Raw genomic sequence first — 20,002 nt, 5'->3', positions numbered from 1 at the left:
TTCACAATATTTTATTAAATTCTTGAAGGTTCAGCTCTGGTTATCTGAGTATATGATTTGTTAGACACCCATGTGAGTTTTAAATACAGTTGATTTAAAGTCTTAAGGTTGATCCAGATGATCTTTGAGGCCCCTTCCACAACCTAGCATTCTATGCTTCTATGATCTTGAAAGGGCAACATTAGATAATAACATTTCAAAGACCAGTGAAATACTAGAAGTTTACTAATAAACAATTATTAGCAAATTAGACAATAGTAACTATCTACTAGAAGCTCAGCTAATTTTTTGAGAGTGTAGTAGAGTTATCTACCAAAATGGCCAAATCCCAGCAGCTAAATTAGCTTCATTTCAGGGAAATTTGAGAACTCTTCCTATGCTGAATGAAGCACTGAGCTCTATCTGAAATACTGGAACGGGGTTCTGCATGGCCCTCCAGTCTTACTCTCAGAATAGGGAAGATGTAATGTAGGAACTAGTTGGGTGCTACACACAAGCTCCATAAAGCATTGGGTGGAACCCCTCCCCCCCAAAAAACCCCAGAAAACACAACACAAACAAAAACCAACAAGTAAGATGTTGTTTTGGTGTAGTCTCCAAAGCAGAAAGTGTCCCATTTGGGGGCAGGGTGGAAGAGAGAAGTAAGAAAAAGAAATAATTGTCTCTTCTGTATTTTTCATGTGATCCAGGACAAGCACAGGTTCCCAGAGGCACACAAGCTTCTCAGCAGGATTTGTCACCTTTACCTCCCAAAGAAGTTATACACTTCTGCCTACCACAGAGTTAGCATCAAAAATGGTATGCTTACACCATCACAGAACCATTATCCCATAAAAAAGTCCGTTTGGGTTCCTGAGCAGTAAAACATCAGCACATAATATTACAAAGTTCTTGGCTCCACAGTGAGCCTGGGTAAACAGTTATATCACAGCTGTCCTACAATTACCCATTCAGATGACAATCCAGTACTTTCTGAACAAGAGTGAATTAACTCCAATAACTCCCCTTACAGGACTGATTCCTGCCACATTACCAGAACACCACACTGACCCCACCACAATCACTGTCCTGATCTCAGCTACTGCAGAGACCTTTGTTGTGCTGGAGATCTACTGGAATCTGGGATTCTGTCAGGAGCATAGGACTTTCCTGGACAGTTCTGGAGTTGTACATAATGCAAGTGGATATAGGTTGCATCTTTTCTTCTAGCTAGGACTGAATATGATACTAATACTATTATCTGAGTATGATCAGCAGCTCTAATCCAGAAAAAAAACCCCAAAAAACAGATCTTTCCCTCCCTTCCAAAAATGGGAAAAGCAACTAAAGCTGGTCTTTCCCAAAAGACATTTTAATTGTCCAACTGTTAAAAACCTGTCTTAGACAGCATGCAACCAAAACAGATGACAAAAAAATCTAGTAATTTTCATTTCTCTTGCATAATTTTGGACAGAACAAAATGATAGGCACCAGTATACAAGGGGGGGGGAGGAGGGGGGGGAGGGGAGCAGCAGTTGATGCACTTACTTCAACTGAACAAAAAACCTTTGCATGGTAAGACCACTACCACATGTGAGGCAATTACATTTTTCAATAACTACTATGACAGAACTACAGCCAACAGAGTAGACTTCTAGTCAGATCAGGCTACAAGGCTCATACACAAGGCACTATCTTGTGAAAACTATCCATTTTCCTTACAGAAAGATAAGACACATGTTGATGGAGGTAACTGGGAAGACTTTTTATCTAGCTGGTTGTATCTGTCAGTCTGTCTGCTTCCACAGCCAAAGCCAAGAAGCCTTGGGAACCATGGCAACATAAACCATGGGCTCATAAAAGGAAAGCAAAGAACTGCAATTGCTGCTTCCAATAGAAAAATATACTTGTTTTTCAGAAAAATTTACTTATCAAGTTCTTCCAAAAACAGTAATTCCAGACAACCAGACAAACATACAGTCAAAATTATCTTTTCAACTACACTGCTCTTCCTATGCAGGAACAGACAGAACATTAAAGAAAATAAGGGATGTAGTAACATATATAATATGTTTTAAAGCAGGGCACAATACAGATCGCTGTAGTGACACTGCAAGACCAGTTCTTCATTGCCACAGACACTGTACAAGCTTAATGTATACATTGTTGGATGCCTACACAAGGGAATCTACACAGTCAGTGTTGGCCAAAAATAGTACTCAGATAAAATAATCATAATCAGATGTAAAGAACTACTGACAGGAGACAAAGACCTTCTGCATCATATCCACACTGAAATCAATGCAGGAGATGCTGCATTTCCACACTGTTCCCAGTTTTAACTGACACCAGTTCCTGAGGATCACAGGCATCCAATAGGACGGCTGCTCAGAAATTATGTAGATCTGTGCCTTACAGGTGTAAGGACTAGAAGTAAATAGTCAAGCTCTCTTTGGTAAATTCCAAATTAAGACACCCTCTACTACAAGATGGTAACCATCCTTGCTACCACTTGGATTCAACTTGAAATCTAACTTTTCCGGCAAGCAATAACTTTGGTTATGGATAATGACCAGCATCCTAAGAAAGACTTAATGTAACTTTCTAACCAGAATTAGAAAGAACACACAGGGCTTCACTGCAACAAATTATGTTATGTATTTTAGCTCACAAAGTTTAACTTAGAGAAAGGATAACAAAAGGCAGCTTAGGAGTCCAAGCAAAATTACTTTCTGTGCTGAAGGGGTAGATAATATTATAGGAAATTTTGCTTTCTCAGAGTTCATAATTACTTTAGTTACATAAATCAAAAATTTCTGCCACTAAACTAGAGAGCCATTCTATCCTCTTTCAGATGACATTTCAATGTTTCAGTAGACTTCCTCTGTTCTCTTGTGTCAGGAAAAAACCCCACAACATGTCTTTTACAATCTTCCTGTCATTATATCAAAGGAAAAATACCTGCATTTCAGTGTGACTACTGATGAAAAAAATAACTGTAGGAGAGAAGTTTTATCCAACATATAATTGGAAAAATAGTTATTATAAAGCTATTCCTTAGATGATATAGGATTACGTCCAAATAAGCTATGGGGAGCACGTCATGCAGCATTTTTAACATGAATGCAGGAACAACAAAAAGAAAAACAAAATCTGGAGGATCTGTAGTAAATCTAACTTTGAACTTGTGTTTGGAAAGTACTTGTGTTTGGAGACTACAGCTGAGGTTTATTCTGCAGCTAAAAGGTTCATACTTGATAACTGGAGAAAAACAGCCATAGGTATTTTAAGAAACAAAATTCAAAGTTAAGAAATAATTTAATAATACAACATAAAACTTTAGAAAAAGCCTAACCCACTAATTGTCATTTCATGTAACGAATAGCACTAATACCTAGTAAGTAAGTGATTTGAAACAGCAAGGATTTAGAACATTGAACATTTGAATAAAATTGTCAACATTTTTCCTTTCACCTGAGCCTCACCTCTACATTTTTAATGCATAGCAGTTCTATAAGGACTATATCTAGCAACCAAAAAGCACTACAAGAAACAAACTAAAAGTCTATAATGACCACATTAGGAAATATTAAATATAAAAATTGAAAATATTTAGAAAGACAGAAGCTCTCATTCTGCAACATCACATAGTATCTTTGCAAACATACTGTATTGCCCTGTGTTAGTATGATACAGGCTGGCTGGTATGGACATTGGAGAAATTCCAGTAGGTGATCCTTCATCTTCTGACTTTTCTTCTTCCTCAATCTTTGGTACTGCAGGAGCATCTGACGAGAGTTCATTCAAAATTTTTCTAAAAAAAAAAAAAAGTACACAATTTTAAATATTTGAAATTCATGAAAACTAAGTCACTGGCTTTTATCAGACAGTTTTGCTGTAAAATATAAGCTGCCTTTAAAAACCAGCAAAACCAAAATTAAAAATCCTTACCGATATGAAGGTCTTCTTGAAAGTATTTCTCTACGTTTTTGAGAATCAATTATCGCCTCTGATTCTGCAGATTCATCTACAATTGATGCTACCTGTAACAGCAAAGTTTTAAAATTCATAACTTCATTTAAAAAAGCAGGTATTAACAGAGCAAGATTGTTTTAAAAAATTCCTTCCATGTTTATGCACTTATTTATCACTAATCATGTGATCTCAGACTTCTTTTTCCAAAGCAAATCATAAATTATGAAGCTATCAACACACAGCCACTTAAATGACATATTGCAACTGAAAATAAAAACAATCAAAATAATCCAAATTAGTTTTGTGAATGATGTCTTGAAAAGTACTGAAGACAGAAGATTTCTTTAAATATAAAAATATTATACAATTTAATTAGCTTTTAAAATTAAATTAAAGGTTTAAAATACAGAATACTGCAGTAATAGACCTTAAATAACAGTATACAATACAAAAGCCTCTTTACAACTGTACCCAAGCTATTTATAAAATTAGTTTATTTAAATGTACAAACGTATTACATTTATCAACACGTATTCACAAATACAAATACATTGCTTAGCAATATTGTGTAAGTTTTAGAAACCTCTGACAAGTCCATAATGTCTCATTTTCTCAGACTGTTATTATTAGTATTTTCACTGGTTCTTTTAACATTACTTCAGACAACATTAAGGCCTGGAGCTGAATCAGTATTTTTACCAGCAACGATCTTATTATATAGAACTGAGAGTGATCACTGAACAAAGAAAACAGGCTCTTTTATTGATTCACTTAACTACTCAAACTGTTAGTGTGCAAGATTTTTCAAACTGAAACACTGCAGTAAAGTTATTCTGAAAAACGACCTTTTCACATAAAGACAGAGCAGATTTCACTTTCACACTAATCACTGTGTTAAGCACTGAACAAACATGAGTTAGGAGACTAGAAGGCTCAAGTGTTCGACCTGGGTGTAGAGCAGGCTTCCCCTTCAGCTCAGGGAAGTCAAGGAAAAGCTCCAGAACTAGTGTCACTGTCAGGCCTGAGTGCTCAGTGCTAGAAACAAAATCTGTGTGACCCCAACAGAAAATGACTAACTGGATGATCCTGGAAATTTATAGATGTGGGTCACCCCAACTCAAAGCTATAAAACTACATCCTGAAAGAACTACAGGTTATTGAAGAATGAAATTGTCTCTTCACTTGCTAATTTTATTACATTCTAGTTCTGTGTAAAAAAATGTCACGTAGCCTCATCATTTTGCTGGGTAGTAAGTAGAGCATGCCATTAAAGCTCTATAACTGCCTAACTAAAAACAAACAAACAAAAAAACCCCACCTAGAAATAATGAGAGGTACTTCTGCATGTCTATAGTTGTATAGCTCCAAACCAGACTTTAGAGGTGACTGGCAGAGATAGAAGAGCTTCAAGAAGTTTGTATTCATCCTTTCACAGGATGGACCAAAGCTGACCGGCAAAGAGATCTTCTGAAAGCCATTTCTCTCCAGTGTCCTGCAGAGATCTGCTTGGGGTTTGACCTTCAAGCATCTGCCATAAACTTTCAAAACTAAGACACGATGACAGAGCCTGGGCATCCTATCTCAAAACAGAACTTTCATTCTGAAGGGGGGAAAAAAATCCCCCAAACTGTTGGTCCCAGGCCAAGCAACAGAAACATAAGAACACAGTGTCTTTAAATCTTCCCATTCCAGTAGGGGTTACCAACAGGCATCTTTAGTTTGTGAAGACAGATGAAGACGTCAGGAACAGTTGTACTTTGGGAAGAAGATAAGGAAAACACATGATGCTTTGAGCATTTTAACGTGGAAGAGGACACCGTCTGCAGGAATTTTCCTAAATTCTACTTGTCATCAAGACAAAGACATCAGTTTAATGTTTCAGCTTGTTCTAATAGCAAGCAACAAGCAACCATGTTCACAGTGCTAACCCATGGAAACCATTGTAAATTTTTTTTCCCAGACGTCATTCAGACTTCAACTTTACCATATTGCTGTGTTTGAACAAAATTAACTTTGAGCTCATTAGTCTGCCAATACCTCATACATTACAGCGGGGAGTAGGTAAAAAAGTCAAATAACAATCTGAACTTCAAACCTTCCCACCCGTAAAAAAATATTAATAAAATAGTTAAAGAACATTACATAGATAAGCAATGTTTTAATCCCAAAAGCAACAGTATTACAAGAAAAAAAAAAAAAAAATTAACACCTTCTGGTTTAAAGCTGCAGGTGTTTGGGGGAAAAGGTCATGCAAGCTTTAACATCAACCTTCAGGTTACTTTTTATTACAGTAAACTGATCGCATTTCCGAAGTTCTCCACTGCCTGATAGATAGGATATCGAGTTAAAGCAAAACGATCCAGAGGAAATGCCAGGTGGCAGGATAAAGTACTTAAGAGGATCACAGAAGTGCTGAACAACCTCTGTAATTGAGTGTTTTACAGTATCTTCAAGCCCTTCTTGTCGAGTCACCTCATTTACCATTAGCATGCTCAAATGAAAAAGCAAAACCCTGAAACTAACTAGTCAGTAGGAATCAGGACACAGCTTTCCAGTTTCTACTGCCTCTTTGGGAAAGGGAATACAGCCACAGTTCACGCAATACAATAGTAGAACTCCACTGCTCTGAGAAGACACAGCTGGCAAGAAATTCCAGATAAATTCTTCCTTCTAATCTTGGAGCAAGTCCTGTATTTTATTAGCATGTAACTCCTGACTATACTGACTTGAAGAAGAGCAGTGGCAGAAACTGAGAATGACTGTAACACACCTAGCTGATAAAGTTCACTGTGGTAAATTACAGTTAGAAATAATTCAATTTTAAAAGTATTTATTTGTAATGCTCTGATCTGACTTCAAGTTTGACCAAACCAAATTGTCTTGCTATCTACTGCACCTATTTCAATAGTGATCTAGAATTTAAAAACCTTACCGGCTCCCATCATCTATACCTATTACTTAGAAAGAAAATGTTCATTATCTGGCCAAGGTTTTATTATTTTTCTGTAATCTCTAAGATAAACCATATTTACACAGGCATTTTTATTTATTATACTTGAAAGCTACTAAGATGTCTCAAAACATTAAAGATAGTTGTAATGACTGCAGGTAAATAAGTTCACACATAACAGGTCTCTTACCAGAGACACCACTTGTATTTGCAAAAAGCAATTCAGTTGACATTTCACAATTGCATTTTAAGAATACTACTGTAAAGGCATTCCTTGCAAGCAAAACACTGATGGGAGGCCAAGGAACTTTCAAAACACTGCAAATTCATTCTCTCTAGTCATTTTCACTACATAAAAGCCCTGAAAGCTCATAAACATTTTCACTGGTCCCTATTTTCTAACATAAGCAACTTCAAATGTGTGAAGATTTGCCAAATATGTATTTATTTTCAGGCGGCCCTTATTTTTGGTCTTTACATACCCACACCCACAAAAAGCAATACCAGATGCTCCAACAGGGCCTGCTAAAACCAACAAGGAATATTTTTACTATATTTATTATATAACATATAATATATTTTATATGTTTACTTCCAGATGCTCTCAAAAAATACAGTATGAGATACTTGCAAATTTATGAGTTCATAGTCTCATTAGAAAACTGATGTACATAGAATTTAACAAACAAAAAAAAAGTAAGATACACTAAAGTAAGGCCACATTATGACAAACTTTGCTGTGGTGCATCCACAGGGTTCCAAGAAAATTTCTTAAAAGATAAACAGGAAGCATTAAAGAATCACTATACAATGCTTGTGGAATTGCTACTGTTTGGCAGTTTGCCACCTTTCCTCTGCTCCTTGTTTTCCACACCATATGAGTAAATCTTGCAGCACTGGTAGGAATTAAGAGAAACTGAAGATGGGGTTGGGAGGAAGAGTTACGAGGCATCAAATATTAATGAAAGCAAAACAATAAAAGAGCTGACCTGAACAGCTTGCATGTGTGGTGACTGAATGACTGAGGGCTGTGTGGCTTGAATGACACCCTGGACATGAACAGTTTGACCAGAAGGCAACTGCACTAGATTTACAGCTGGAGATCCTCTTCCAGCACTTGATGCAGCTACAGAAACCTGCAAAAATTACAATCATAATGTTTAAGTAACATGCCTTAAGATATCAGCAAATGCTTTTAGAAGTGGTATTAAAAGAAAGTGGGTTTGATTCCATATATAAAATAGCTTAGATATGTGTAATTATTACACACTGAAATAAACTAGTTTTACTAGCAAAAGTTTGGTGTATATCTTTCTAAATGTTATGGAAAGCTTAAAATGGTCTCCTATCCAATCGCAAATGTTTCTTCTATTTTTTTTTCTTCTTTTTTTCTCTTCTCTAGAGACTTCCAATTTTCCTTTTAATGAAAAATAACCCTAAGCTATCACACACTAAATCTTCTGTTGCTAGCATGAAGATTAGGATGAACCTCAAGAAACGCAACAAAAAGTATCAACATTCACTGGAGTGGTATGTTGCTGCAACAACATACAGAATGTTCTTAGTACAGAGAAAAAGAAAAAATCCAGAAATTATTTGGATTTACTGTGTTTGTTAAGCAAGAACTTTAGTTTGAACTTACACTTTCCAGACAAATGTCTCAAGAGATGCAAGAACTTCACAGCAAAAAAAAAAAAGGAAGTTAAATAAAGGAACACAGATTTGTAAATTTTCAGTTTAATAAACCCTCATATATATTCATATATCAGGAAAAACAGTTGGAGTGTGTAAGTGCTTTGATACATCAACAAAACAAAGAGCCTAGCATATCTGAAGAAAGTGTTCTGTTTAGGAATAATCTGAACCGTTTTTCCGATGACATTTTAGCGCACATGCAATGTCCCCCAGCCCTTGGCTCTCCACAATCAGTGCTGAGGATAACTAGGTTAAGAAACACCTATGGGCTAAGAAATAGTTCAATATTTATGCTCTTACTGTTATGTCTATTAACAGAAACAAATACTGAAGCCAAGGGAAAACACTATGATTGATAGCAAGTCCTGTGTGATAAAACATCTTTAAATTAAAAAAAAGTAAGAAAATGACAAACATAAATCATACAATAAAAGAAGAGATATCATGCTTTTCAAAGTAAGCTTCATTGAAAAATTCTATTTCTGTATTCTATATGTACAAGAATAAATTGCCTTCCTAGCTTGGTTCTCAGCTTCAAAGCATATCTGGTATAAGAAGTAAAGGTAGAACAGGATGACAGTGAGAAGAGAAACATGACCGATGCTGAATACATATATATAAATGTTAAAGAAAGTTTTGTAATTTTCAGTATTCAAACGGAAGGTTCTTTTAATTCTAATTATAAAAGAAGTTTTCATTCCTGATCCATAAGACATTGCTTGCCTGGGAAACATTACTTTATTGAGGTAAGAGAAAAAATTTAACTATTATTAAGATGCACTACTATCAAAAAGATCAGATGTTGGCTCAAATTATCTTGAAGAAACAATGTTTCTAGGATACAGAGCAAGGAGTTTGTCAACGTTTACTATGTAATTGTTCAATTGTTTAGGAAACTGAACCACTTTTCAGGAAACAGAACAATTGAGGGCATTTCTAAACCTGAAATGGAAACAATAATTGCTTAAATGGCATTAAATGGCAATATGTAAATAGGACAAACAAAACTTCTTCCCAGTCTATAAAACAAATACTAGTATTATCAGAAATGTATCAGCAATAGATACTTGAGGTTGAGATTCAGAAAGTTTCGAAGATCTGAACAGTGTGATTTATTTTGTGTCAAAGCTGACATCACTCTAAACCCTGGTTTCAAGGAAAAAGTGTGGATCAGGCCAAATGTTTACAATGCATGCTAACTTTTCAAAATATTACAAAGGCAATTTGACCAAACCTTTCCATTTACTGCTACCTTTGTGAGAGCTGCAATCTAATATAACACTGTATCAGAAAGAACTCTGAGTACAACATACACAAAACAGTACAAGGAGAACAGTTTATAAGTTTGGTTTTAGTACACAATGGGTCAGGCACATATGATCAGGAAGTAATCCAGTACTCAAGATTAAGAAACACCAGATTCATTTAAAAGCTACTCATTGAGTATTTCACATGAAAACAAAGGAAAACTACACTCAGCTAACAATCTTTAAACATACTGAAGTTTACAGTACCACAGGAGAAATTGTTTGTTCCCTTTAATTCAAGTGAGAGATTTCATGGGGGAGCAGGGTTGAGGAGACAATTGCATTTTAAGACCTGATCAAACCCAAAGTGATTTGTTTGCTCATTTATATCTATTTTAAATAACTTAATTTTATTTGATCACTGTTGAATTTCTACAAATACCTGTATTTTACTTTAAAATGTCCATGACTCTTCTGTATTACATTTTTCTATAACTAAGACTGAAAAAAACTTTCCAACTTCATATTCTGCATATCTTTTATAAATATTAGAAATTATTAAAACAACTTAAATTCACATTTCCCTTTCAATTGTTTTCCAATTGAATATTTGCATGTTAACTGCAGTATTAGAACCTTTTGATGTTACCATGTATAAAAGCTGACTGAAACAGACTTAGCAAAAGAATTACTATCTGACAGCAGTGATGAGCAATGTTACCTTCAACATCATTGCTTCAAGGGCTGTCTGGCACAATGACTGAAAACAACCCACAGAAGCAATGCAGGAGCACAGAGGGTGAGGGGAAGCTTAACACATTAAGCACCTGGTTAAACAGCATGAAGATTATGTCCCTGGCAAGAAGGTTCTATCCTCTTAGGTATGCAACAATCAAGTCTAATAGCTTCAACGAGTATCAACCATGCATTCTGTATGTTTGGAATATAAGTGCTTTATCTTCCAAGGGGGTAGAGAAAAGTAGCCAGCAAAAAAAGGTATTGAACTATCTTCATACTGAGGCACAATTTTTTTTCAGAGAAAGAGGTTACTTATCAGTTATCTTACTTCCAAGATGCATTTCCATCTGAACCAGCTGTGCTGTGGATACATGCAACATTTGACAGCCAAGGCCAAATAACTCTTCCCTATGGAGTACTACAGAGGTTGTGTTCAGATTCAACCCCTCATACCTCAAACACTGCTGATATGCAATATGCAGTGCACAGCTGTCCCTGCTGCATAATCTGAACATGGCAGGGACTCCAGAAGTAAAGGAAAAGTATTTCTGGAAAAAGATCACAAAGGCAAACCTATCCCCAATTCACACAGAAAAAAAAAAAAAAAAGAGCAAAGGACTCAACACACTCAGGCACCAAGTAGCCTCTATAAGGAAAAGCTGAAGATAGGAAAGTTTTGCTCAATTCCAAAGCCAGTACCAAAAGAGAAGCACATTGTTTTAAAGACGACAAGGTTAGGGTGATTTCAGCCATGCTGTGACAGCCTACCCTTAAGGAAGCAAATTGTACCAAGGCAGGTTTCTAATGTTCTAACATCAATTTTGCTAATGTCCTGGACTTGCATTTGGCAAGCTGGTTTTAGAGTCCTATTTACAACAGCTTTGTAAATTTCTAAAGGGATCAATCTGTTGTGAGCAAGATTTAACAAAAAGTTTGATGCCAAGAGCCCACACCAAGAATAACCCCTAAGTGCTAAACTTGAGCAGTTCGAGTTTGCAATGGCAATGCACTCCAGGCTCCAGAAAACCCCCTTTGCTCTCTCTGACAGTAGTGCTCACACTGTAAATCCTGGCCCATGTCTAGTTCAGGGCCAGCACTAAGAGTTCAATAGATGGTCTCTCAGACCAAGACAGCAGACAGCTCTACTGATAGAACATGACAAAGTTTACAAAAAATTATTTAAAGAACCATCCATCAAGGATGTAGGATTAAAGGAAAAAAAAACACAACAAAAACCAAACCCACAACAAAAACAAACCACCACCAAAAAAAACAACCAAACAAAACAAAAAAACAAACCCCAAAACAAACAAAAAAACAAACCCCACAATTTAAAGTATTTTGCCAAATCAGAAGAAGGTCTAAGTACATTCATCTTACATTTTTATAGTTATATTTAGTGTAGCTGAGCACAGGGCAACACAGAATGCAATGTGGCCTCTAGAAATCCTGCAAAAGGAACATCTAATTTCCCTTTGAATACCAAAGCAGATGTAACTGTTCCAAGTTACTATGTTGACTGCCATCAACATTATCAGAATATTTCAAACCAAATTAACCTCCTTTTAAGAACAGTCCTTGTATGTATTAATACAAGATCTGTGCATGTGAGACAGAACCCATGGAGGCCATCTCAAAACAGGTTGAGAAATTTTCCATCTTGCTTCTTTCTTTTTGTTCAAAGAAAAGGCACTTCTGTAGAAGTGTTGTACACTTCCAACAGCTTCTAAAGACAACCACCAGCATTTTTACAAACTAATATTTTCTTACCTAATTCTTTTGGTGGCTGGATCACCAAAACAATACCATGTCAATTCATTAACTGGCTAAAAGCGAAGCATGCAAGGAATACATAAACATGATCTTATTGTACATTAATTAATTTCATTTTCAAAACAACCCTTTGAAGACAGAAGTTGTCCATTTTGCCTCAATGCATGAAAGATGCATCTCATTTTTGCTACTTTCTAGTTTACTAATATTGGCTTTTGCAGGAAAAGTAATTTATTTTCATCATCAAAACCTTGTAATAATATATAGCAATATCTTTTACACAAACTAGGAAAAAACCCCAACCAACTATATTTATTAATAATGTATGATAGATCCTCCTTAGCACTGGAGGTTATCCAATCTCACCACAGTGCTCCAGCCCAGACATGCTTATAGTCTCCCCTCTCTCCCAACAGGAGAGACATAAAAGAATGCTTCAGCACAAAACAATGTCTGCTCTCTAGAGATTAGCACCTTATTGAATACCTTGCCCACCTTCTCAGAACTGAATGGCAGGTATTTCTTTTCAAAAAACTGAACTCCAGAGGAGGGAAAAACCCACAAAGACCCGACCTTCTATGCAGTTTTACTGCTCAGCTCAAGTCCCTTGCCAAAGTCATAATTAAACAAAAAGCCTAAGTAAATTAAATTGAGTATTAAAATATAGTGTATTAAAATGCTTTACTTCCAACAGAACAAAACCAATACTGAACAAATATTTGGCTGGAAAAAAACACAGCCCACAGATATGTCTGAAAAGGAGCCCTTAATCTCAGTGACTCGTCAAGTTACCTCTCGGGAAGGACCAAGGAATTCCTCTTTTCTCTTATTTCTGCACATTTGCAATAAAATTAGTAGGAGAGATGACTGGAAGCTGGTGCAAGGTACATGTCAATCTCTTACTGGTTATCTTCTCTTAACTACACTCCTTCAGAGGCCAAAGATGGAGAAGGAGCTATCTGTGCCCTTCTGTAACAGTCAAAATACAGATGCCAGACCAGCAGCACAGCTACGAAATTCTTCAGAAACACCTTGTTTCCCATCCCAGGATGGGAAAGACAGTTGTCCCACACGAGGTCCCTGTTTCATTCAACGGTTAATCTCCCAACGTCCAGCTCTAACCCTCACCATGACAAAGCTCCTCACCTTCACAGCCTGCCAGGGACTAACATAAGGTAAGAAAGTCCTTCGCATCTTAAGCCAAAGGAATGTCACAACAAAGCCCTTCAGCAATAAGCTTTCCGCCAGGGACCGTTTTACCGGCAGAAATGCCGCGGCAGTTCAGGCTCAAGGCCCCCGGGGGGGAGGGTGGCTGCGGGCGCCAGGGAGCGGCCGGGAGGGGAGCGGCCAGCGCGGCGGAGGTGACAGACCTCCTGCAGGCTTCTCAGCTTTTCTGTTTTTCACAGAGTGACACAATTACATCAGCCCCATTTTTCTGGACGTCCCAGGACAGGGATATCGACTCCAACAAAAAGCGCAGAGCAGCTCCGACAGGTCCAGGCCAGCTCTCTAGACCATCTGACCAAAAAGGAGACTCCCAGATGTAAAATCTGAATTGTTTATTATCCTGAGCTGTCAAACTCAATTACATGAGTTTCATTTCAGTGCTGACTGACTGAGATCTTCATGACTTCAGAGTTACTATTTTTAAGCTCCTGCCTAGTATAGCTGAACCTTCACACACACCTCTCAAGAATTAAATGCAGAAAACATTAACAAGTGTTTTCCCTGGAGAACCCGGCAGAAGCCCTCCTACAGCATCAGTGACAGCTTTGTCTCTAGATCAGCATTAAAATCCCAAGAGACAGAACTTGCAGGTATGTTCTTCAGAGACTGCTGCACAGGCCAACAGAGCTTATACATAAACCATCCTATTAAGTTAAAACACAAAATCTCAACTGAACTATCAAAGAAACAAGAAATGAGGGGATGACGTCAACAGAGCAAGCCAAATAAAATTCTCAGCTACAAGCTTCATTCTTAAAAAAACAAAAACAGTATTCTAATATTACAGGTATCAAAATCACAAAAAAAAAGCCATAGGTAGCAAAAATAACAAATAAACATTCCTAAATGTTTTGCACTTTGTGTCTGAAGACCTGATAAAAAGCAGCTGCACTCAAGTCTCGAAAATACACCTGTAAGGTAAATCAAGTATCTAGCACACCAAATACCTGGCATCAAACCTTACTGATTAACTTCTGTTGATGTAGTTTTGTAAGATGTCTTTTAAAATCAGCTCCTTTATTTCACAAAGGGCTTTTGAAGATCCATCCAAGAGATCGATACAGCTTCCTGAAGCTATAAAACTTAGAACTGGCACTATTTCTCTCAAGCACAGATGTTTCATTGCACATTTTTATTTGTTGAGAATTATTATTATGTCAACTTTTATTCATTAACTACCAAACAAGAAATCAGGTATCACTACCATACAGAACATAGAAAGTGTAATTTTAGAACTCCAGACACTGTCATTGCATGCACAGCGATCCAACAAAACAAGCATACATTGAGAACATACTTGCAAGAAGATGAAACATGTTCTGTACAAAAACTGGAGCTAGGAAAGAACTGTGGTTACTTTTATTATTTTTTGTTATACAACACATCTTCAAGCTAAGCTGGGAGGAGTGGCTGACACACCAGAAGGCTGTGCTGCCATTCAGAGAGACTTAGACAGGCTGGAGAGTTGGGCAGGGAGAAACATGATGAAATTCAACAAGGGGAAGTGCAGAGTTTTACATTTGGGGAAGAACAACACCATGTCCCAGTACAGGTTGGGGGCTGAACTGCTGGAGAGTAGTGTAGGTGAAAGAGACCTGGGAGTCCTGGTAGACAGGAGGATGACCATGAGCCAGCAATGTGCCCTTGTGGCCAAGAAGGCCAATGGCATCCTGGGGTGCATTAGAAAGGGTGTGATTAGTAGGTCAAGAGAGGTTCTCCTCCCCCTCTATTCTGCATTGGTGAGGCCACATCTGGAATATTGTGTCCAGTTCTGGGCCCCTCAGTTCAAGAAGGACAGGGAACTGCTTGAAAGAGTCCAGCGCAGAGCTACGAAGATGATTAAGGGAGTGGAACATCTCCCTTATGAGGAAAGGCTGAGGGAGCTGGGTCTCTTTAGCTTGGAGAAAAGGAGACTGAGGGGTGACCTCATCAATGTTTACAAATATGTAAGGGGTGAGTGTCAGGGGGACGGAGTTAGGCTTTTCTCAGTGATGACCAGTGATAGGACAAGGGGTAATGGGTGTAAATTGGAGCATAGGAGATTCAAGGTGAATATCCGAAAAAATTTTTTTACTGTGAGAGTGACAGAGCACTGGAACAGGCTGCCCAGGGAGGTTGTGGAGTCTCCCTCACTGGAGACATTCAAAACCCACCTGGATGAGTTCCTGTGTGATGTACTCTAGGTGACCCTGCTCTGGCAGGGGGGTTGGACTAGATGATCTCTCGAGGTCCCTTCCAGCCCCTAAGATTCTATGATTCTATGATTCTATGATTCAAGATACACAGGTTTTAACTACATTTGATCTTGCAGCCACCTCAACTCTTTAAGACCCTATTCCCATCTATAACAATTATCTTGGAAGAGTGGAAAAAAAGAACAAACTCAATGTGCTTACTGATTACTCTGAAAAGCCGGTCTCCCAGAAGTGTTTTTAATAAAGCTGATGTTATACTAGCCCTTTGTTAAATACCACAGGTATACTTTTCAGTATACCTTTGCTATATTTTTCCTATTTAACAACAACATAACAACATCATGCAAATTGATAGTTCAAAAATCATAGCAGTTCTGAATATCACTTTATTGATTCTCATCTTTCCGTGTTTCAACTTACCTCAGATCCTGGGGAAACCTGACTTCGGCCTGGCTGATTCTGAAGGTGACCACCATCTCTTTCTAGCACAGAATCCACTGTACTCTCATCCTCTTGTGATTCAACCATTTCCATGGTCATCTGTCTAAAAGTAAGTACATACACCTCTAAATAATGCAGTGCTTGGAGGTATATTGGGCAATTTCAGAATATTTTCTATCTGGAACCAACTAAGAGAAAATAAAGATATTTCTCTCAAAACTATCAGATTAACTGAAGCCCTTTCTTACCATTCCCCCATATTAAAATATATCCATTAATCTAGTCAGGAGCTCCAAAACAAGTATTTTGAAAGTTGCAAGGAGACGCAGCTCTAGAACTATGGTTCTCAGGAGTGGGACAAGCACAGAGTCCTGAGGTCCCATACAGTGTTGACAGGGGGACTGGGAGAGCAGCCCACCAGCACTATTGGCAGTAGATCCCTCATGTCTCCGACTGGACAAGGCTCAAGTTTGCCAGCAGCCACGTGTTGCTGCAACCCTCTCACACCTTCTGAGATACTGACACTCCGCTGGTATGTATGCCTGAATTGTCTGTAAACTACTCATGACTGAAGACCCACAATGATTCTTTTCATTTTACAGGTTTAAAAGTGGAGTAAGTTTCATAGAAAAAGCAACACCCTGACCCTCCGTTTAAACTATGAGTTTAAACTCCAGAGAGAAAGCTTCCAAATATACCTGCTTTATAAAAATGCAGTTACATGACACTTGCTTTTCCATATTTCTTGGCACACTTAGACAAAACAGAAAGTTTTTTGTTTTAAAACAAAAGCTTGGTTTTCCTCAGCTTCCTCTCTCTCCTACCAAACCCTGCACTGAAGGTGCAACCTCGAACAGGTGATGTCCCAGACATTGCCATAGCAACAGGTTAGTTTACAAATGAACAGTGACAGGACAGGGTCCAGCAGAGGCAGGCAGGATGCCCTGTGGTCACGCTCCCACTACACCTTACTTAAACACAGGACAAAGGCCACAAAAGGAAGACATGCTGTAATTGTGGGATTTAAGAGGCAGCAAATCTCACTTCCTTGCATTCAGCTAATATAACTAGGGGATGGTAAGCCCAACTGAAATACAAGTTTTGACTATTTCAACTGCCTGATAGTTACTACAGTTTCTTCTCAGGTCTTACACTGAGAGGGAAGAAATGGGGAAGGAAGTCTGCTACACACCTGACTGTGAGTCTCCTGAATTTAGTCCCCTAGTTTAAAAGTTAGCTATGTTAAATCAAATTAAATGTAAACCCAACTCCGTTGGCAGCAATACTTTACAGATGACTCCACAATCATCAAAGAGAATAAATACATTTTTAAAAATTTACCCTTTCTGTCTACAGTAATGACATACAAATATGAAAAGCAATCTGGTCAAATGATGCAGAGAAATGTATTTCTAGCTTGCATTCCTCTACTAATATTTTAGAGACCAGACATAGACTGCTTCACCAGCACAACCTCAGCTGTTCTAGCACTACAGCTAGCAGTAGCCACTGTATACAATTCAGGATTTTATGTATCATAATACAGACAAGTTAGATGAGAAACCTTCAGTAGATATAACCATAGGGGATTAGTGAACTTGCTGGTAAAGGTCAGTTGAGTCATTTGAGCCCACAGGGCTAATAGTGGTAAAGCCATACAGGGCCATGTCACTTCATGTAGCCTTGTGCACAGCTCAAGACCATGCATGCTACGAAACTCCTGAATGTCACAGTGCAGTCCAGGCTATCACTGTCTTTAGTGCACTCTCATATACTCTAAAATTTATATACCCTGAGCTGACAGGTTTTTTATTTCCTGTATTATCTTGTTTATCATTCTACTATGACTATGTTGAAGTGTTATTAATAAATATACAGAAAAATACAGAGCAAGACCATAACCATGTTTTTCTCTGAAACACCAGTAATACGGACTGTGGTAAGAATCGGTTATGAATCCAGTCCAGAAACTACCAACAGAAACAGTTTCCACATGTATCATCAGTCTACACTGCAAGCAAATGATAACATTTATTGAAGTCTCAAAGAAAGAAAAATCTTTTGCCAAGCACTGTATAATCCTTTATAAAAGTGCACACATTACCTTCCTCCTATTTTAAAGGAAAACTAAGCAAATAGTTTTAACGTATGTGGTCTTAAGTCCTGCATATTTTTTTATTATTATTCATTGTGTGATTAATTATACACAAGCTTTAGTCTTATATTCAGCATTAATACATTTCATTTTCCACCTATGGTTGCTTATCATCACTGAACAGTAATTTTAAAGATTAGTCCAGATTTTTAAAGTATTAACTTCTACCTCTCCCCTCCCATAAAAAGTGGACAAAAAGCGGCTTTCAATAAGGCAGGCAAAGATACCTGCTTCTTCCTACAAAATTGCAAAGAAATCTTCAGGATGGGACAGGAGGTTTATCTGTTAACTAGCTAGTAAGATTTCAATATGTTTTAGCGTGTGTTTACTGTAGTCACTTAGACTAAGATACAGTAGGTCAGTAACAAGTAAACACAAATTAAGACAGAGAATATAGTGCACATCAAAAGCCTCTTCAGCTGATAGCAGCAGCATCCCTAATGGGACAATACTGACTGACAGACAGCATCAGCTAAAGAAAATGTTGACCAGGTAACTTAGAAAATTCTAAGTAATTTACAGCTAAATTTATGAACCTTTTCTATCTTTGTCCATAGATAAAAAGGTTAAGGATAGTATCCTTGTCAAAATGTTCTTCTGCAATGAAAAGCACAAAAAATTTCTCTCTCCTTCCTATTGTTGCCATTTGGTTTACAATTACATCATTGAATATAAAATTACATATATTTAATGTTAGTTGGTGAAATTAAAATGCATAGGCAAACTGGTACAGTATTTTGCATAACTGGAAATGCGTGACTGTCTAATTAAATACCCAGAGACATTTTAAAAGACAACTTCTTTATTTCAACAATGCTTCATACAACAGACTGTATTATATATACAAACGAAATTGTAAGTTTAAGAAATATGTTTCAGCCCTCGCTCCAAATATCTTTGAAAGCTTTTAATCACTGATAAGTTACTAAAAAGCAAGGATATGAATTTACAAACAGCTATTTTGAATTTACTGATGACCTCATGGTGTGAAAACTTTCAGAATGCACTAGTTTCAGAAGAGCATTTTCTTGTCAAGTGTTAAGTCTATGATCTGTTTTATTACACTGCTTTGTGAAGCACACCAACTGGCACCGTGGTCAACAGATCAAATTCTGAAAATGTCACGGTAAGTTTCCGGTACCAGCGGAATACTGAGTTTCTTATGTCTCCTAAACCCTAAAATGTTTCATTTTCTTCCTAGAATATCTAAAATACCTCAAAAAAAAAAAAAAATCGGGACCAAACCTGTAAGCACAAGGATGCTACTCGTCATAGCATCAGCCGCCTCGATAATTGGGGCTCGACAGTGCCGAATAGGCTGTAAAAAGGACACATGGTCCCGACTCAGAAAAACGCAACCAGTTCCTCAACAAGCAAGAGGATCGTTGCAGCGCCAGTGTCTGTGCAACGGTTCAACCGCTACAAGACACGCTGCTCCCAGCGCCAAGACGCTGACATGGATACAGACAAAACCCGAACACTTTAGGCAAGATATAGGCGCTCACTGTAATCCCTCCCACCAGTATTTCTCTAGCAGCTCAGAAAGTCCTACAGGCTTTGGGGAAGAAGTCCCTGGGCACCACGGCCTACCCGCCCCGGCCAGCGCCCTCCCCTCCGCCAGCGCACC

General features: G+C 37.7%; 1 protein-coding gene across 4 annotated transcripts in view; it reads right to left on the bottom strand.

Annotated features, from left to right (window-relative positions):
- The window catches only part of CREM (cAMP responsive element modulator), a 30,227-nt gene extending 13,251 nt beyond the window's left edge, over nt 1-16,976 (bottom strand). For 2 of the 4 annotated variants that reach the window (XM_010006989.1, XM_010006985.1), the window contains exons 1-5: nt 16,942-16,976; nt 16,200-16,323; nt 7,894-8,040; nt 3,931-4,022; nt 3,648-3,793 (exon numbers count right to left, since the gene is read on the bottom strand). In XM_010006989.1, coding sequence (XP_010005291.1) covers nt 3,648-3,793; nt 3,931-4,022; nt 7,894-8,040; nt 16,200-16,319 — 505 coding nt within the window. In that variant the 5' untranslated portion in view covers nt 16,320-16,323; nt 16,942-16,976. Of the gene's footprint in view, nt 1-3,647; nt 3,794-3,930; nt 4,023-7,893; nt 8,041-16,199; nt 16,324-16,941 lie in introns of those variants that run through there. The other 2 variants (XM_010006988.1, XM_010006984.1) reach the window with 2 other exon arrangements.
- Between the last annotated feature and the right edge of the window lie 3,026 nt (nt 16,977-20,002).

This window comes from Chaetura pelagica, unplaced genomic scaffold (genome assembly GCF_000747805.2).
Source record: "Chaetura pelagica isolate M959 unplaced genomic scaffold, ChaPel_1.0 scaffold17, whole genome shotgun sequence".
Lineage (NCBI taxonomy): Eukaryota > Metazoa > Chordata > Aves > Apodiformes > Apodidae > Chaetura > Chaetura pelagica.
This window is presented reverse-complemented; position numbering and strand designations above follow the sequence as displayed.